This window comes from Urocampus carinirostris, chromosome 20, assembly GCF_059441175.1.
Source record: "Urocampus carinirostris isolate Australia breed hairy pipefish chromosome 20, RoL_Ucar_1.0, whole genome shotgun sequence".
Taxonomy (NCBI): domain Eukaryota; kingdom Metazoa; phylum Chordata; class Actinopteri; order Syngnathiformes; family Syngnathidae; genus Urocampus; species Urocampus carinirostris.
This window is the reverse complement of record NC_142368.1, coordinates 26,858,416-26,871,323: the sequence shown is the minus strand read 5'-3', so window position 1 is coordinate 26,871,323 and position 12,908 is coordinate 26,858,416. Positions and strand designations below refer to the sequence as shown.

General features: G+C 39.6%; 2 protein-coding genes across 8 annotated transcripts in view; one reads left to right on the top strand and one right to left on the bottom strand.

The window, feature by feature from the left end:
• LOC148346752 (phospholipase B1, membrane-associated-like) overlaps positions 1-4,234 on the top strand; it is a 27,863-nt gene extending 23,629 nt beyond the window's left edge. Inside the window, exons 39-42 of the mRNA XM_088324512.1 lie at positions 1,483-1,587; positions 1,671-1,766; positions 1,842-1,916; positions 3,943-4,234. Of these exons, the coding sequence (XP_088180638.1) occupies positions 1,483-1,587; positions 1,671-1,766; positions 1,842-1,916; positions 3,943-4,215 (549 nt within the window). The 3' untranslated portion in view covers positions 4,216-4,234. The remainder of the gene's footprint in view (positions 1-1,482; positions 1,588-1,670; positions 1,767-1,841; positions 1,917-3,942) is intronic.
• Positions 3,197-12,908, bottom strand: bpnt1 (bisphosphate nucleotidase 1). 7 transcript variants are annotated; one of them, XM_088324519.1, is made up of 10 exons: positions 12,566-12,901; positions 12,126-12,247; positions 11,958-12,062; positions 11,790-11,897; positions 11,096-11,144; positions 8,825-8,916; positions 8,553-8,750; positions 6,113-6,218; positions 5,869-6,021; positions 4,525-4,606 (listed from the first exon to the last, which is right to left on the bottom strand). In XM_088324519.1, the coding sequence occupies exons 2-9, from the start codon at positions 12,240-12,242 to the stop codon at positions 5,870-5,872; spliced, it is 927 nt and encodes a 308-aa protein (XP_088180645.1). In that variant the 5' UTR covers positions 12,243-12,247; positions 12,566-12,901; the 3' UTR covers positions 4,525-4,606; position 5,869. The 7 variants fall into 7 exon arrangements, with proteins under 7 accessions (XP_088180641.1, XP_088180643.1, XP_088180645.1 ...); XM_088324515.1 differs by lacking the exon at positions 4,525-4,606 and adding an exon at positions 3,197-4,162 and having other exon boundaries at positions 11,790-12,062; positions 12,566-12,908; XM_088324517.1 differs by lacking the exon at positions 4,525-4,606 and adding an exon at positions 3,197-4,158 and having other exon boundaries at positions 11,790-12,062; positions 12,566-12,908.

Genomic DNA, 12,908 nt, shown 5'->3' with positions numbered 1-12,908 from the left:
ACCTGCCATCCATGGATTCTGTCAGTGCTTTGATCTGTTCACGATCAACATTGCGTGCAGCAGCAACCACAGCCTCCCAGACACTGTTCAGAGAGGTGTACTGTTTTCCCTCCTTGTAAATCTCACATTTGATGAGGGACCACAGGTTCTCTATGGGGTTCAGATCAGGTGAACAAGGAGGCCATGTCATTAGTTTTTCTTCTTTTAGACCCTTTCTTGCCAGCCACGCTGTGGAGTACTTGGATGCGTGTGATGGAGCGTTGTCCTGCATGAAAATCATGTTTTTCTTGAAGGATGCGGACTTCTTCCTGTACCACTGCTTGAAGAAGGTGTCTTCCAGAAACTGGCAGTAGGACTGGGAGTTGAGCTTGAGTCCATCCTCAACCCGAAAAGGCCCCACAAGCTCATCTTTGATGATACCAGCCCATACCAGTACCCCACCTCCACCTTGCTGGCGTCTGAGGCGGACTGGAGCTCTCTGCCCTTTACTGATCCAGCCACGGGCCCATCCATCTGGCCCATCAAGACTCACTCTCATTTCATCAGTCCATAAAACCTTAGAAAAATCCGTCTTGAGATTTTTCTTGGCCCAGTCTTGACGTTTCAGCTTGTGTGTCTTGTTCAGTGGTGGTCGTTTTTCAGCCTTTCTTACCTTGGCCATGTCTCTGAGTATTGCACACATTGTGCTTTTGGGCACTCCAGTGATGTTGCAGCTCTGAAATATGGCAAAACTGGTGGCAAGTGGCATCTTGGCAGTTGTACGCTTGACTTTTCTCAGTTCACGGGCAGTTATTTTGCGCCTTGGTTTTTCTACACGCTTCTTGCGACCCTGTTGGCTATTTTGAATGTAACGCTTGATTGTTCGATGATCACGCTTCAGAAGCTTGGCAATTTTAAGAGTGCTGCATTCCTCTGCAAGATATCTCACTATTTTTGACTTTTCAGAGCCTGTCAAGTCCCTCTTCTGACCCATTTTGCCAAAGGAAAGGAAGTTGCCTAATAATTATGCACACCTGATATAGGGTGTTGATGTCATTAGACCACACCCCTTCTCATTACGGAGATGCACATCACCTGATATGCTTAATTGGTAGTAGGCTTTCGAGCCTATACAGCTTGGAGTAAGACAACATGCATAAAGAGGATGATGTGGTCAAAATACTCATTTGCCTAATAATTCTGCACTCCCTGTAGTTTAATGGTCTTCCATTTAAAACGTTTCTTAGCGACATACTGCCAAAGCAGGGTATGAAAGTGTGACACTCTGACTGAATCAATTGTTGCTTCGGCTTTGCCTATACCGAAATTGAGTTGTAATCCCCTGACTTTGGAATGCTACAAAGTATTGCGCAGGAGAAAAATGTATTTCTGTGGCATATGTACTCATGAAAAGAGACATATATGGTTTGGGAGCCATAAGTTCCTGACACCTGCTTTAAAGCATGATTTTGTAACGCCACTGAAACTTTCTTCCCTCATTAGGTTGAAATCAATAATCTCATTTCTGGATCTCGTTATGATGGGAAAGAAGACTTTGCAGTCGTTCTTCAGCCATTTTTACACAATTCCTTCATACCTTTTATTGGCGTAAGTAAATGAAATTCAATGTGGAAAACTTGAAAATAAATTAAAATAATAAGTAAGCTTAATGTGTTGGGTTTTTTTTCAAGGAAGGAGAGGCAGACACAACTTTTTTCTCAATCGACTGTTTTCACATCAGCGAGCGAGCTCATGCAGAGATGGCCATAGGGCTTTGGAACAACATGGCGAGTAGTCCTTCAATTAATTTTCTTAGAATAATGTTGTCCTCACATTTTTAAGTGATTTTCCTCCCACAACAGTTGGAGCCTGTAGGCCACAAACAGGCTTATAATAACTTCACATACGACCGCTCCAAGATACACTGTCCTACTGAGGTAACGTATCAGATAAAAAGCATTAAAAATTGTCGCTCGGCATTTAGTCAGGTCAATACTGTTATCAATAGTTGGTTAAGGAAATAACAGCAAAAAACTCTTAAGATTAGATCACATAATAAGAAAAGCTATGAGGTAATTACGGAAACTGTATCAATAAAAAAAAATACAGTTGTTAAAGTCATCTACTAAGTTTATCCCATGGATGATGCCAATAAGAACAAGAAAAATAAAGATACGGTAACCCCTCGTTTTTTGCAGGGTCGCCTTCCCCAAAAAACCTGCGATGGTCAATAAACCCACAAAGTAAAACATTTATTTATTTACTGAATATCAGTAACATTTATGGTATATATATATATATATATATATATATATATATATATATATATATATATATATATATATATATATATACAGGGATCAGAAGGGAGATTTTCATTTTCAGCTGAAATAGCCAGGGTCCAGGGGCCGCAGGCCCCGGCCAGGTCCAGGGCGGGGCCCGGTGGGGGGCAAACCCACCCGAAGCCAACGGCATTTATCTTATTTGCTTTGTGAAAATTGCACTAGAATGAATTAAATCCAACAAAACAGAAACCATGTATTTTTTTCAGTTTTAAGATGTTTAAAACAATTGGGGGATTACAATGTTACAACCATCACCATTGTTGTTGTGTTTTGATGATGAAGATGGACCTTGTATTTAGCTACTAATCAACAATATATATGAAAATATATACATTAATAACCATTCATCATTAATTTGAAAATAGAATGCACAAACTGAACATGCTTAAAGAAAATACATGTCAGTCTGTGACAGTCTTCTCCAGCCATGACCACTTAAATTTATTCTTGATTCATTTATCAATCTCGGAGACAAAAGCCTCGTCTTCTTTTCTTAGTATTTTCATATTTACTTTTTCAAACACTCATTTCACCGTTTGAAAAGACCGGAAGGAGCGCCATGTTTGAGAAAGCCAATGCTCTGAACAAAAGCTCCGCTGATTGGTTATCAGCGAACCTATCGACCAATGGTAGGAGTCGATTTATTTGTTGTGTGTTATAGATCTAATGCGCTGCGCTTCTTTTTGCCGATTTTTCTCGCGATCTCTAACTGCTAACTTGGGGTGATGAAACATTAACGTATCGTACCTCACCCCCCCAAAATATTTTCTCATCGAATTTAGACAATTTACGGGAATGACCTTTGGGGTTCAAAAACAGCGGAAATCCGCGGAAAATTCTGATCCCTATATATATATATATATATATATATATATATATATATAAAAACACAGAAATGCAGTTAATTGAATGATCTTCGCTGTCATTATACAAAAGTACAACCCAATTAAAGGGCTTCTCCTTTCAGTGTTAAGACAGTGATTTAGAGAGCAGTTGGCTAGCCGCACGCTAGAATCAGGATTCTCGGTTTGAGCCAGGTCTCCGTGCTGATTAAAATACAAGAGTCACGAATGTAGAGGTTTCCCTCGAGTTGTAGTTCCAGGTCATTCATTTTATGGGTAATGGACCCAGCAGTTGTGCGTTACAGGCTTGGTAGGGGTTGTTTGTTACATCGCCGCAGCAGGAGGCCGGGCCTGAAGCCCCGCTTTTGTTTTATCTCACGATGCCACCTCGTTTCTCTGCTTTGTTCTCTTCCCGGACCTTGTTATATTCTACAGAGCACCCGGGGAGATCAATCCAATTTAATTGATGAATTTATTTTCAGTGTAATGAGCCGCTAAACTACTAGCCCAAGCTGTGCTACGCAGTTTATTTTTGGGTGGATCTATCGACTTGTGCGACCGCCAGGCTATTTGACTGACAGCATACACCGGCCTATCACAGTGGCAGACACAGTCACACCCATCCAACACACACAGAAAGCCCTCGGCGACGCGCCTCCGTGATAGCATTTGCTGTGTGTTGTCTGCTGCAGAACACAATCCACCAAAAGTAAACCGTGATACAGCAACAGATTATTTTTATGCTAATTAAGACTAAAATACACACTTCCCCACAGGCTAGCCCCTTCATCTTCACCAAAGTCAACAGTGCACCCAGTCTACCTGTGAAAAGCACAACCCCCGCCTCGCACACCACAATGTTACCAAGCAGCATGACGACAGCATTATTGATCCGTTGCCCAACTCCACAGCCGCTGTGGCTTCCGGTGGTCGTTGGAGTGGTTAGTTTACTGGTGGGCATCACTTCCAGCTGGTTGGTGAGCTTCTTCCTTCTATCTAATAGACGAAAGTCCGAATTACCGGTAGAAATGAAGGCAACGGGATTGTAGTGGTTTGAAATTGGATAACATTTTAAAGGGTACTTGTTTTGTAAATATATTTCATTTGAAGTTTAAATATTTCTTTCTTGTATTAAAGTGTATTTAATTTAAGAGCTTACTGTTTTTTCATGAATGGAAATGTTGGTTTACTGCACAAGAGTTGGAAATGTGTGTGTGTGTGTATATATATATATATATATATATATATATATATATATAAAAAATATTATAAATAAGGACCACCTTATACAACACCGATTTTATGTCTTTAAATACAACCAATTTTGCACAACTGTTGAGACAATAAGGAACAATTCACACTTTTGAATTAATTATATTTAATAGGCAAGATAAATATGCAAATTAGTAGTGTATATGGTCTTGGTGTCCAAACTTCTTCCTCAAAGAGTAACAAACAACAAAAAATATGATTATTATTTTTAAACAGTCAGTAATCAAACATAACAAACTTTGATGCAAAGAGGAACCAAAATATACTACCAATAATTTAATAGGAATTTAAACAAAATCGCTGTTTCACTTAAGAACTATAGGTTTATTGTAGCTTTTGACAATTACTGTATTTATTCGCATATAATGCACATTTTTTTTACCCAAAAAAAGAACTCAAAGTTTGAATGACACAATAAACACAATGTTTTACCGTATTTGTGCAATGATTGATCAGTCTAAAAACATCAATGATTACATTAAAAAAATATATTGTACATTTTATGTTGGTATTGGTTTCATAGTTTACATTGTTAATAAATGATTTTAATCATGGCCGCACATATTCAAAAGTTTTACAACTCCTAAAATAAAATAATATAAAAAAATTGTCATTGTAACCTGTGAAATGCACAACCAAACTAACACCACTCTTTGGCTCTGTGAATAAAAATAATGTAAGGATTAGATAAAATCGAAAGTCTTTTTGTACCTCATCTATCCAATTGGTGGGCCACTGGTTAAGCGCAACACGGGTTGGTTTCTCATAACATCAAGTTTGAGCAGAGTTTAAAAAAAACAACAACAAAAAACAAAACAAAAAACAACAATTTTATACTGATTTAAATTTAAAAAAATGGGGTGCCCGTTATACGCTAATGCGGGTTATACATTAATAAATATATTGTATTACACTTTTAGTAATAGGTAACATTTTTGTGATAATGGTTGGCTGGCTGCAAACAAGCATTAAGACAAGTGTAACACAAATCTGTAGTAAATACACATAACCGTATATCCTAGTATTTGAGTGTCTGGAATAGTTATCCATCCATCCATCCATTATTTGCACCGCTTATCCTCAGTAGGGTCGCGTGGGTGCTGGAGCCCATCTCAGCTGTCCTCGGGCAGTGGGTAGGGGCCACCCTAAACTGGTTGCCAGCCAGTCGCAGGGCATACAGAGAACTCGCCCATTCACACCTAGGGACAATTTGGACCGGCCAATTAACCAGACATGCATGTTTTTGGAATGTGGGAGGAAAACGGATTGCCCGGAGGAAACCCACGCAAGCACGGGGAGAACATGCAAACTCCACACAGCAGGCTGCAGTAGCTGGACTTGAACCCTAATATTCTGCCCAGTTAGGCTTGAGCTAACCAACCTACCAGAATAAAACTCAATAAATATGAACTATGAAGTACAAGACACACCTCAGTCGGACTTGAGGGCCTGCAGCACCGACTGGGGCACCCTGCGGGCGTAGGACTCGTGGTTTCCCAGAGTCGCCAGAACGCCGGCCGAGTTAACGCGCTTCACGTCAGCGTCGTAGGGGTACGACTTATTGTGCATGTCCGTCAGTTTACCTGGCAGGCAAAGTTAATAAACAAAAACACACACCGATGTCAATAGCATGAGTGACATTCAGGAATGTAGTTCTGAATTTATAGTCCATGCCTCCAAAGCAATGCAGAAGAACTTCAGGGGCGCACGTGTCCCACTTCTTTGTTCCTGGACTCGCAAAGACATAAGCGGATGCCTTACCCTCAATAAGTTGGATGATCTGCAGAAAGACAACTCTGATAAAATGTTTTTTTTTTCCAATTGTGGTTGATTTATACCATAACTAAAACAACCTGGGTAGCCCTTAACCGTTGCTAACGGGTACTGTAACGCGCTATTAATCGAATTTTGTAACTCAGCTGTTGCGTTTCTCCGCTACTTAATGAAAGCAGTTCAGAAGTGACAGTGTTCACTCGTTACCTAATGTTCCCCATTCGCTCAAAGTAATATACAATGTCAAATGCATCAAGAGCTGTTAAGAAGGCTAGACATTGCACAACTGAAGTTACGGTGGCGCCGTCTCAAGCACATAGTATGAGGACGCTGAATTTAACGTAATGAAGATATTCTCCCCCACCATTTATACTTCCATCTAAGCTGTATTTACAACTGTAAAATGAAATAACTGAAATCAGAGGGTTAGTTTATATGCACCAATTTGGTTGTGAGTCACTAGTAGCGAATGTTAGGCAGCGAGTGGCGAGGGGGGGGGCATGACAGGAACAACAAAATCAGACAAAGATGTGAGCACAGAATTTACAGTAAAAGTGTGCTGCATTTTGTTATGTTTTTATTTGTACATTTATTTTTGCAACACACCATGCCTTGAGAAAAAAGAAACATCTTGGACAGTACCTAGAAACAAAGAAGATATTTGAGTGGTTTGACGCACAGAAACAAAACGGATATGGAGTGTCTCGACTAAGTGTTCGTTTGCAAGGTCTCAAGATTGGACAAGCGAGTCAAAGAAATATAAAGGCTTCACTGCTGCAACAGGTTGATGTATACATTTCTTCTATTTTATCATGTGGCCATTTTAAAACAGTTTTAGGTGGTCGGCTTCAATGTGAGTATACATTAGGGGTGTAACGATATGCTTTGGTCATAATTCGATTGCATCACTATTAAATATAATTGATGATTGCGATTTAATTTATTTATTATTTATCTTTCCTAAAAAAACAAGCAACTCAAATTATTCACTTATGGGAAAATAAATCATGAATAATGTTCAAACAAGAAAAAATCCCTCAGCATTATATGTTATAATGATAATATCGGCTTAATATTAATACTAAATACCTGAATAAAGAAGAGCACTGTAATAATCAAGAAATCATGTAAAAAAATAAACAAAATTCATTATTCACATTTTGTTCCTTTTTTAAAACAAATGCCACAGTCCACCATTTCAACTCTTAAGGTTAAAACATTTGGAGGAACAGTGCACAGGTGAGGCAACAGGTCGTAAGGTCTTTGACTCAACTTTTCAATAATTAAGTGCAAAATTGACACACATCGGCTATCTGTTAGGGCGGCGCATCTTTGAGATTTTAAAGCACGTACCTCTTTGGTATTTTGAACACATTGTGGGTTTATACCGAGCAACAGTGGTAAGCATCAAAATACAGAAGAAGCACTTGGTTAAGTTTGTTTCAAAAAGGTGTCAGTGAAAGGAGCTAACACACGCTAACAGATTGTATCACAAAGTACATTGCTACTGAATTGCTGTTCGATACGGTTGACAAATCAGCGTTCAGAGACATGCCGTACACGTTTGATAAGCAAAACAATTTTAAGTGTACAAGTTCATATTCAAGTTGATGTCAAGTTAAAAAAGCTTAAGCTGTGCAATTGTTTTTATGTTTCTAAGAGAAACTATGTTTGATTAGTTATATACGTTCTTTTACTGTTTACCAGTTTTTGTTTTCAAAGCCCAAGAAGTTCAAAAAACAGATATTTGTCTGCTGGTGTTAGATGCATTCACTTTAAATTGATTGAAATCTTCAAACTTAAAAAGAAGCAGACATGTATCTGCTCTGCTGCTGTTATCACTAAGTGTGTGTTGAAATTATGGTATTTCTTCTCATCTGTGCACCTGCGTCTCTACAAGTTGATGCAATTTCCTCGACATCCGAGTCCTGAGTGATCACAAAGGGGAGTGGAAAGAAAAAAAAGCTCTTATCGCGAAGGTGAAAAATATTCACGAATAGGAAAAACAGTTGCCATCAGACTAATATGTCATATTTGCAACAGCCCAATTGCTACCTGCATTTTTACGCACCAGAAATGACGTAAAAAGAATAGATTCCAGGGAGAAACGGCAATTTTAAAAAACGCCCAAAATAAAATCACGATATATACATGAATAGTTTTTTAGTCCCACTCCTAGTATATATGGTAATTTCTGAATAGATGGCTACTTTCAGAGTAAGGCACTACTTTTACAAATCATTAATCTGGAAATTACTTTTTGAATGAAGTAATTAATAACTTTTCTTTTCACTAATGCACCCAACACTGCCCTTAACACAGCAAATCAAAGCAATCTTACCTTGTTCCCTGCCCCGCCAACTCTTATAACCTCATGCGGTTCCATTGCATTGACACAGTCAGTTATTAGCTTGTTGCTATGGGACCTGGTGGTGGTCACGATACGTCTGTCCCCGGCCACCTCTCGCTGCTCAATGCCGAAAGCACCCAGCCCCAGTATTGCCCACATGGTCCTCCCCAAACACGCTCCGGGCCCGAGCTGCCGAGAGATTGGTCAGGATATGAGTGAAGCATGCATGGAAAAGAATCACGGTCGTTTGGTTGGGTCTGGACCTGGTAGTTGTAGAAAGGCTGGTTGATGACGCCTGCAATGGCCCGGCCTGCGTAGGCGATGCCGATCAGGACCGTCACGTTATCCAAGAGACCTGAGCACGCAATGTCACGCAGTATTATAGAACTCAATATTGAAGCATCATAATTTTAAGTACTGTAAACTGTAGACTAAAGATCGTACCTGATTAAAAACTGCATACACAAATTTAAAAAAAAAATCTCAATTTCGTCTTTGTTTGAGCCACACCAGATTTAAAGGTGCAGGCTTGACGGTGGGGTGCATTGTTTGAGGTGTCCTTGAAAATGTTAAATATCATCTTTATTAAGTATTAGTTATACACAAAGTAGATCAAAATTCAGCCCACATACTTTTTTTCCCACCACGCCTATTTGCTTTTATCTATTACCTTTTAGACAGCCGTTCAGGGAAAACTCATTAGGTAGAAGGAATGAGGGACCAGTGGAGAGTGATGTTTTCAGCAGCCCTATTTTCCTCTCCCACCCCTAATTTGCCTAGGTCACGTGTTTTAGATCATGTGACTATTCAAGATGGCGATTTCACAGCAGAGCACATATTTACTACCGTATTTTCCGCAGTATAAGGCGCACCGGGTTATAGGGCGCACCCCCCAAAAATAGTTTTTGGTCCTATATTTTCCATACATAAGGCGCACCGGTTTATAAGGCGCTACAATGGGAACGTCGACAAAACAGTCAGATAGTTCAGTCAAACTTATTACCCCCTTAACATTCCGAAAGCTTGCAAAGAAGCAAATACATGTCTCAGACATGTACGGAAACAGTGTCTCTACGATGTCACCAAAAAACATTTCTTAGTTTCCATTTTAATTTTTGCTGGCAACTGTGTGGACAGCAAAGTAAGAATTTTATTGTGCAGGGAAACTGGGTTCTTTACTGTGCATATGACAATAAACACTTAGAATTGAATTTAGTTTAAAAATAGACTCATCACAGAAACATCAGGATCGTTCTAAAACAAGATACCGGGAAAATATAAAGCCGCATTGCTCACCTAAGTTCTTTTTGCAGCCTTCATGTTCATTAATGATACGTAACCATGGTCTTCTTACAACCGTGAGTGTAGTAAATCCAGGAGAGTAAAATATTTACAAATACAGAAAAGTAAAAATTGTTTTCTCTAATCCGTAGTGCAACCCAACATGTGATTCACATTCATCTTTTTTGGCCAATTGCAGGCTTTGTTTCACCCCTTTAGCCTATGCGAGCCTGTAAATGATAAAAAGGATCCACCCCCTTTACCTCCGAATAACTTTAGCCAATAGTGACTGATTCAAATGATGATTGACACATTGGTTAGGAAATTTAAACGCCGGTATATAAATCCCAGCATACACCGTGGACGACTTCGCCTTTGGGGGGAAATCGAGTCGGCGGCTGCTAGCTTTAATTGCAAGACTTTGCGACTTAATGTTGATCCATATATAAGGTGCACTGTATTATAAGGCGCATGGTCAGCTTTTGAAAAAAATAAATAAAGGCTTTTAGGTGCGCCTTATAGTGCGGAAAATACGGTACTTCATGAAAAAAAACTGAAAGTGGTAATGAACCAAATTGCATTCGTTTGTCATGGTTCCCTGTGGATTAAAGGAAGTTCCAGCGATCTGACATTGGGACACATGATACAAAGGGAAAAGTGTGGCCTTTTTGATAGATAACTTCAACTGCTGTTCAATTTGGATGTATAAATTGAGGACTTGATTTGTTGGTACAAAAGACAAAATATTGTGAGTATGTTGTAAATATTGAATAAAGTAACTACTGTCAAACCTCCAGTTTGTTGCTATGTATTACATACTTAAGGTTGGCAAAAACATGGACTTAGTTCTCTTGAACAAATGTTTACAGACGTCACTGTAATGTTTTGTATGTGTAATTGTATGCTCGCCATTTCCTTAAGTATTAATGCAGAAAGATATTACAGGTGGTTTTTTTTCGTGGTTCGCAGCAGTTCTAAGCCAGCTGCTAGGCGCCAGCTGAGGCGACCTGCCTCAGTGTCATATCAGGGGCCCGACAGGCATCACAGCTGGGGAGAAACGCGGAAAGAGCCCGGCACGGGTCCAAAGTCACCACCGAAATCATTGTGACCGTCCACATCGCGAAAAAGAGCACCGTATTTAAAGCCACAGTGTTTAAAATGTAGGAAAAAAAGTAGGGGCTTATAGTACGGTAATTACGGTAAGAACGTTTTGCTGTTAATGTGGTTAAAGAATTTGTACAATGTGTACTCACCTTCTGTATACTCTTTAGTACCATCCACTGGATCCACCCACACAACTAGCTAACATTTTGGAAAAACAGAAACAAAAAATTGTAATGTCTGATCAGTTACCAGTTTTTTATATTATTAGATAGAAGCTTAGTAAAATGAATTCAACGTAGCAATAATGTGATTACATAAAACTACAGTGCTTAAATAAACTGTAAAAAACACTCATGATTTTTGGAATGCATATTTGACAGATTTAATATAGGTTCTGACAACAAGACCTTAACACAAATACCAACACAATAAAACTCCATCCATCCATCCATTATCTGCACTGCATATCCTCAGTAGGGTCGCAGGGGTGCTGGAGCCCATACCAGCTTTCTTTGGCCAGTGGGCAGGGTACACCCTGAACTGGTTGCCAACCAGTCGCAGGGCACACAGAGACAGACATCTCACTTGCTCATTCACACCTAGGGACAATTTGGACTGCCAATTAACCTGAAATACATGTTTTTGGATGTGGGAGGAACCCGTGGTGCCTGGAGGAAACCCACGCAAACACGAGGAGAACATGCAAACTCCACACAGGAAGGTTTGATCCCATGACCTCAGAACTGTGCTGCGGATGTGCTAACCATTCAGCCGCCATGCTGCCCATAATAAATCTCTCGACTTTGAAATTTAAATAGCAACCCAATTAGCAGTGCTCTTTACCTCTTCTTCCTTTACTCCGCAATATTCTGCCGGACAGACTTTTTGAAGAATCTCTTCTTCCTGACCGTTTTCAATCAGGTCTTCTGTAATCTCCTCATCTTGGAGTTCCTGCAAAGATTTGTGTTTATAAATCAGGCACGCAGGTAAACTGGAGTCTATATCACTGACCTCCTCTGCAATTATGGTGATTTTCGGGAAACGCCTGGAGAGTGAAGCGCAGATGCTACGTTGTGCAAGTCTGTCTGCAAGCGTCTGCAGATCATGAGCCCCCTCCTGCATAGATAATAGGGACAAAGTTAGTCTCGATTTTGACAAATTTCTTTGCATATCTCTTACCTTTTCCACAATGCCCAGATCTCCACGGTGAAGCACTTTCCTCACTATGTCTGCAGCCTTCTCAGCAACTTTATAAGCCGAGGCCACCAAACGAAGTACCACAGGACTCGCAGACATTATTCCTGTGAAATTTAGTTTGATAAAAGTGAGTCACGTGACCCATTGAAAGTGCCCGGGTGTTGTTGACTCAATAAAAATTCCCCATTACAGTACTGAATTGTATATTTACAAATTTAATGAAAGGTGGACATAAACCAAATGCAATAGCAATATATAGATTACAACTTATCAAAAGTCACACCTTTGTAAACGCGTCTAAAATAGGGAGCTTCTGATTCCATTTATTGACAGCTGTTCACGTGAGGAGTAAACTAGCGAGGTACTGCACTTTCACAAAAGAAGGATAAACGTGTAAATAAAAAAATATAATAAATACTTACTGGTGTATTTCTATAACCAATTAAAAATCTTGAAATTGTGGTCTTTTGTCGTACAGGAATTGGATACGTTTCCGGATAACTCCTTTAACACAAAGGGATATTAACTGTCCTGGTTTAAGATAGGGGGGAAACAATGCGAAGTCACTCCAAATCTCCAATATTTTTTCTAAGCCCTTTAAAAATATGAATAATTTATTCCATTGTGAAAACCACAATGAATATGATTAGTTATAGGGTCAGTCAGTTCAATTGCCTTTCACCGGTTGAAGTGGAGTTTGCATTGTAGTTAGCAAATGCGGAAATTCTTCTTCTTCGGGTTTTACGGCGGTTGGCATCCATCACT

Coding starts and splice junctions, on each gene's coding strand:
- bpnt1 (XM_088324515.1), bottom strand. CDS start 12,242: ATGTCTGCGAGTCCTGTGGTACTTCGTTTGGTGGCCTCGGCTTATAAA. Junction 11,145..11,789: donor GCGGAGTAAAGGAAGAAGAG/GTAAAGAGCACT, acceptor CCAAAATGTTAG/CTAGTTGTGTGGGTGGATCC. Junction 8,751..8,824: donor AGCCTTTCTACAACTACCAG/GTCCAGACCCAA, acceptor ATCTCTCGGCAG/CTCGGGCCCGGAGCGTGTTT.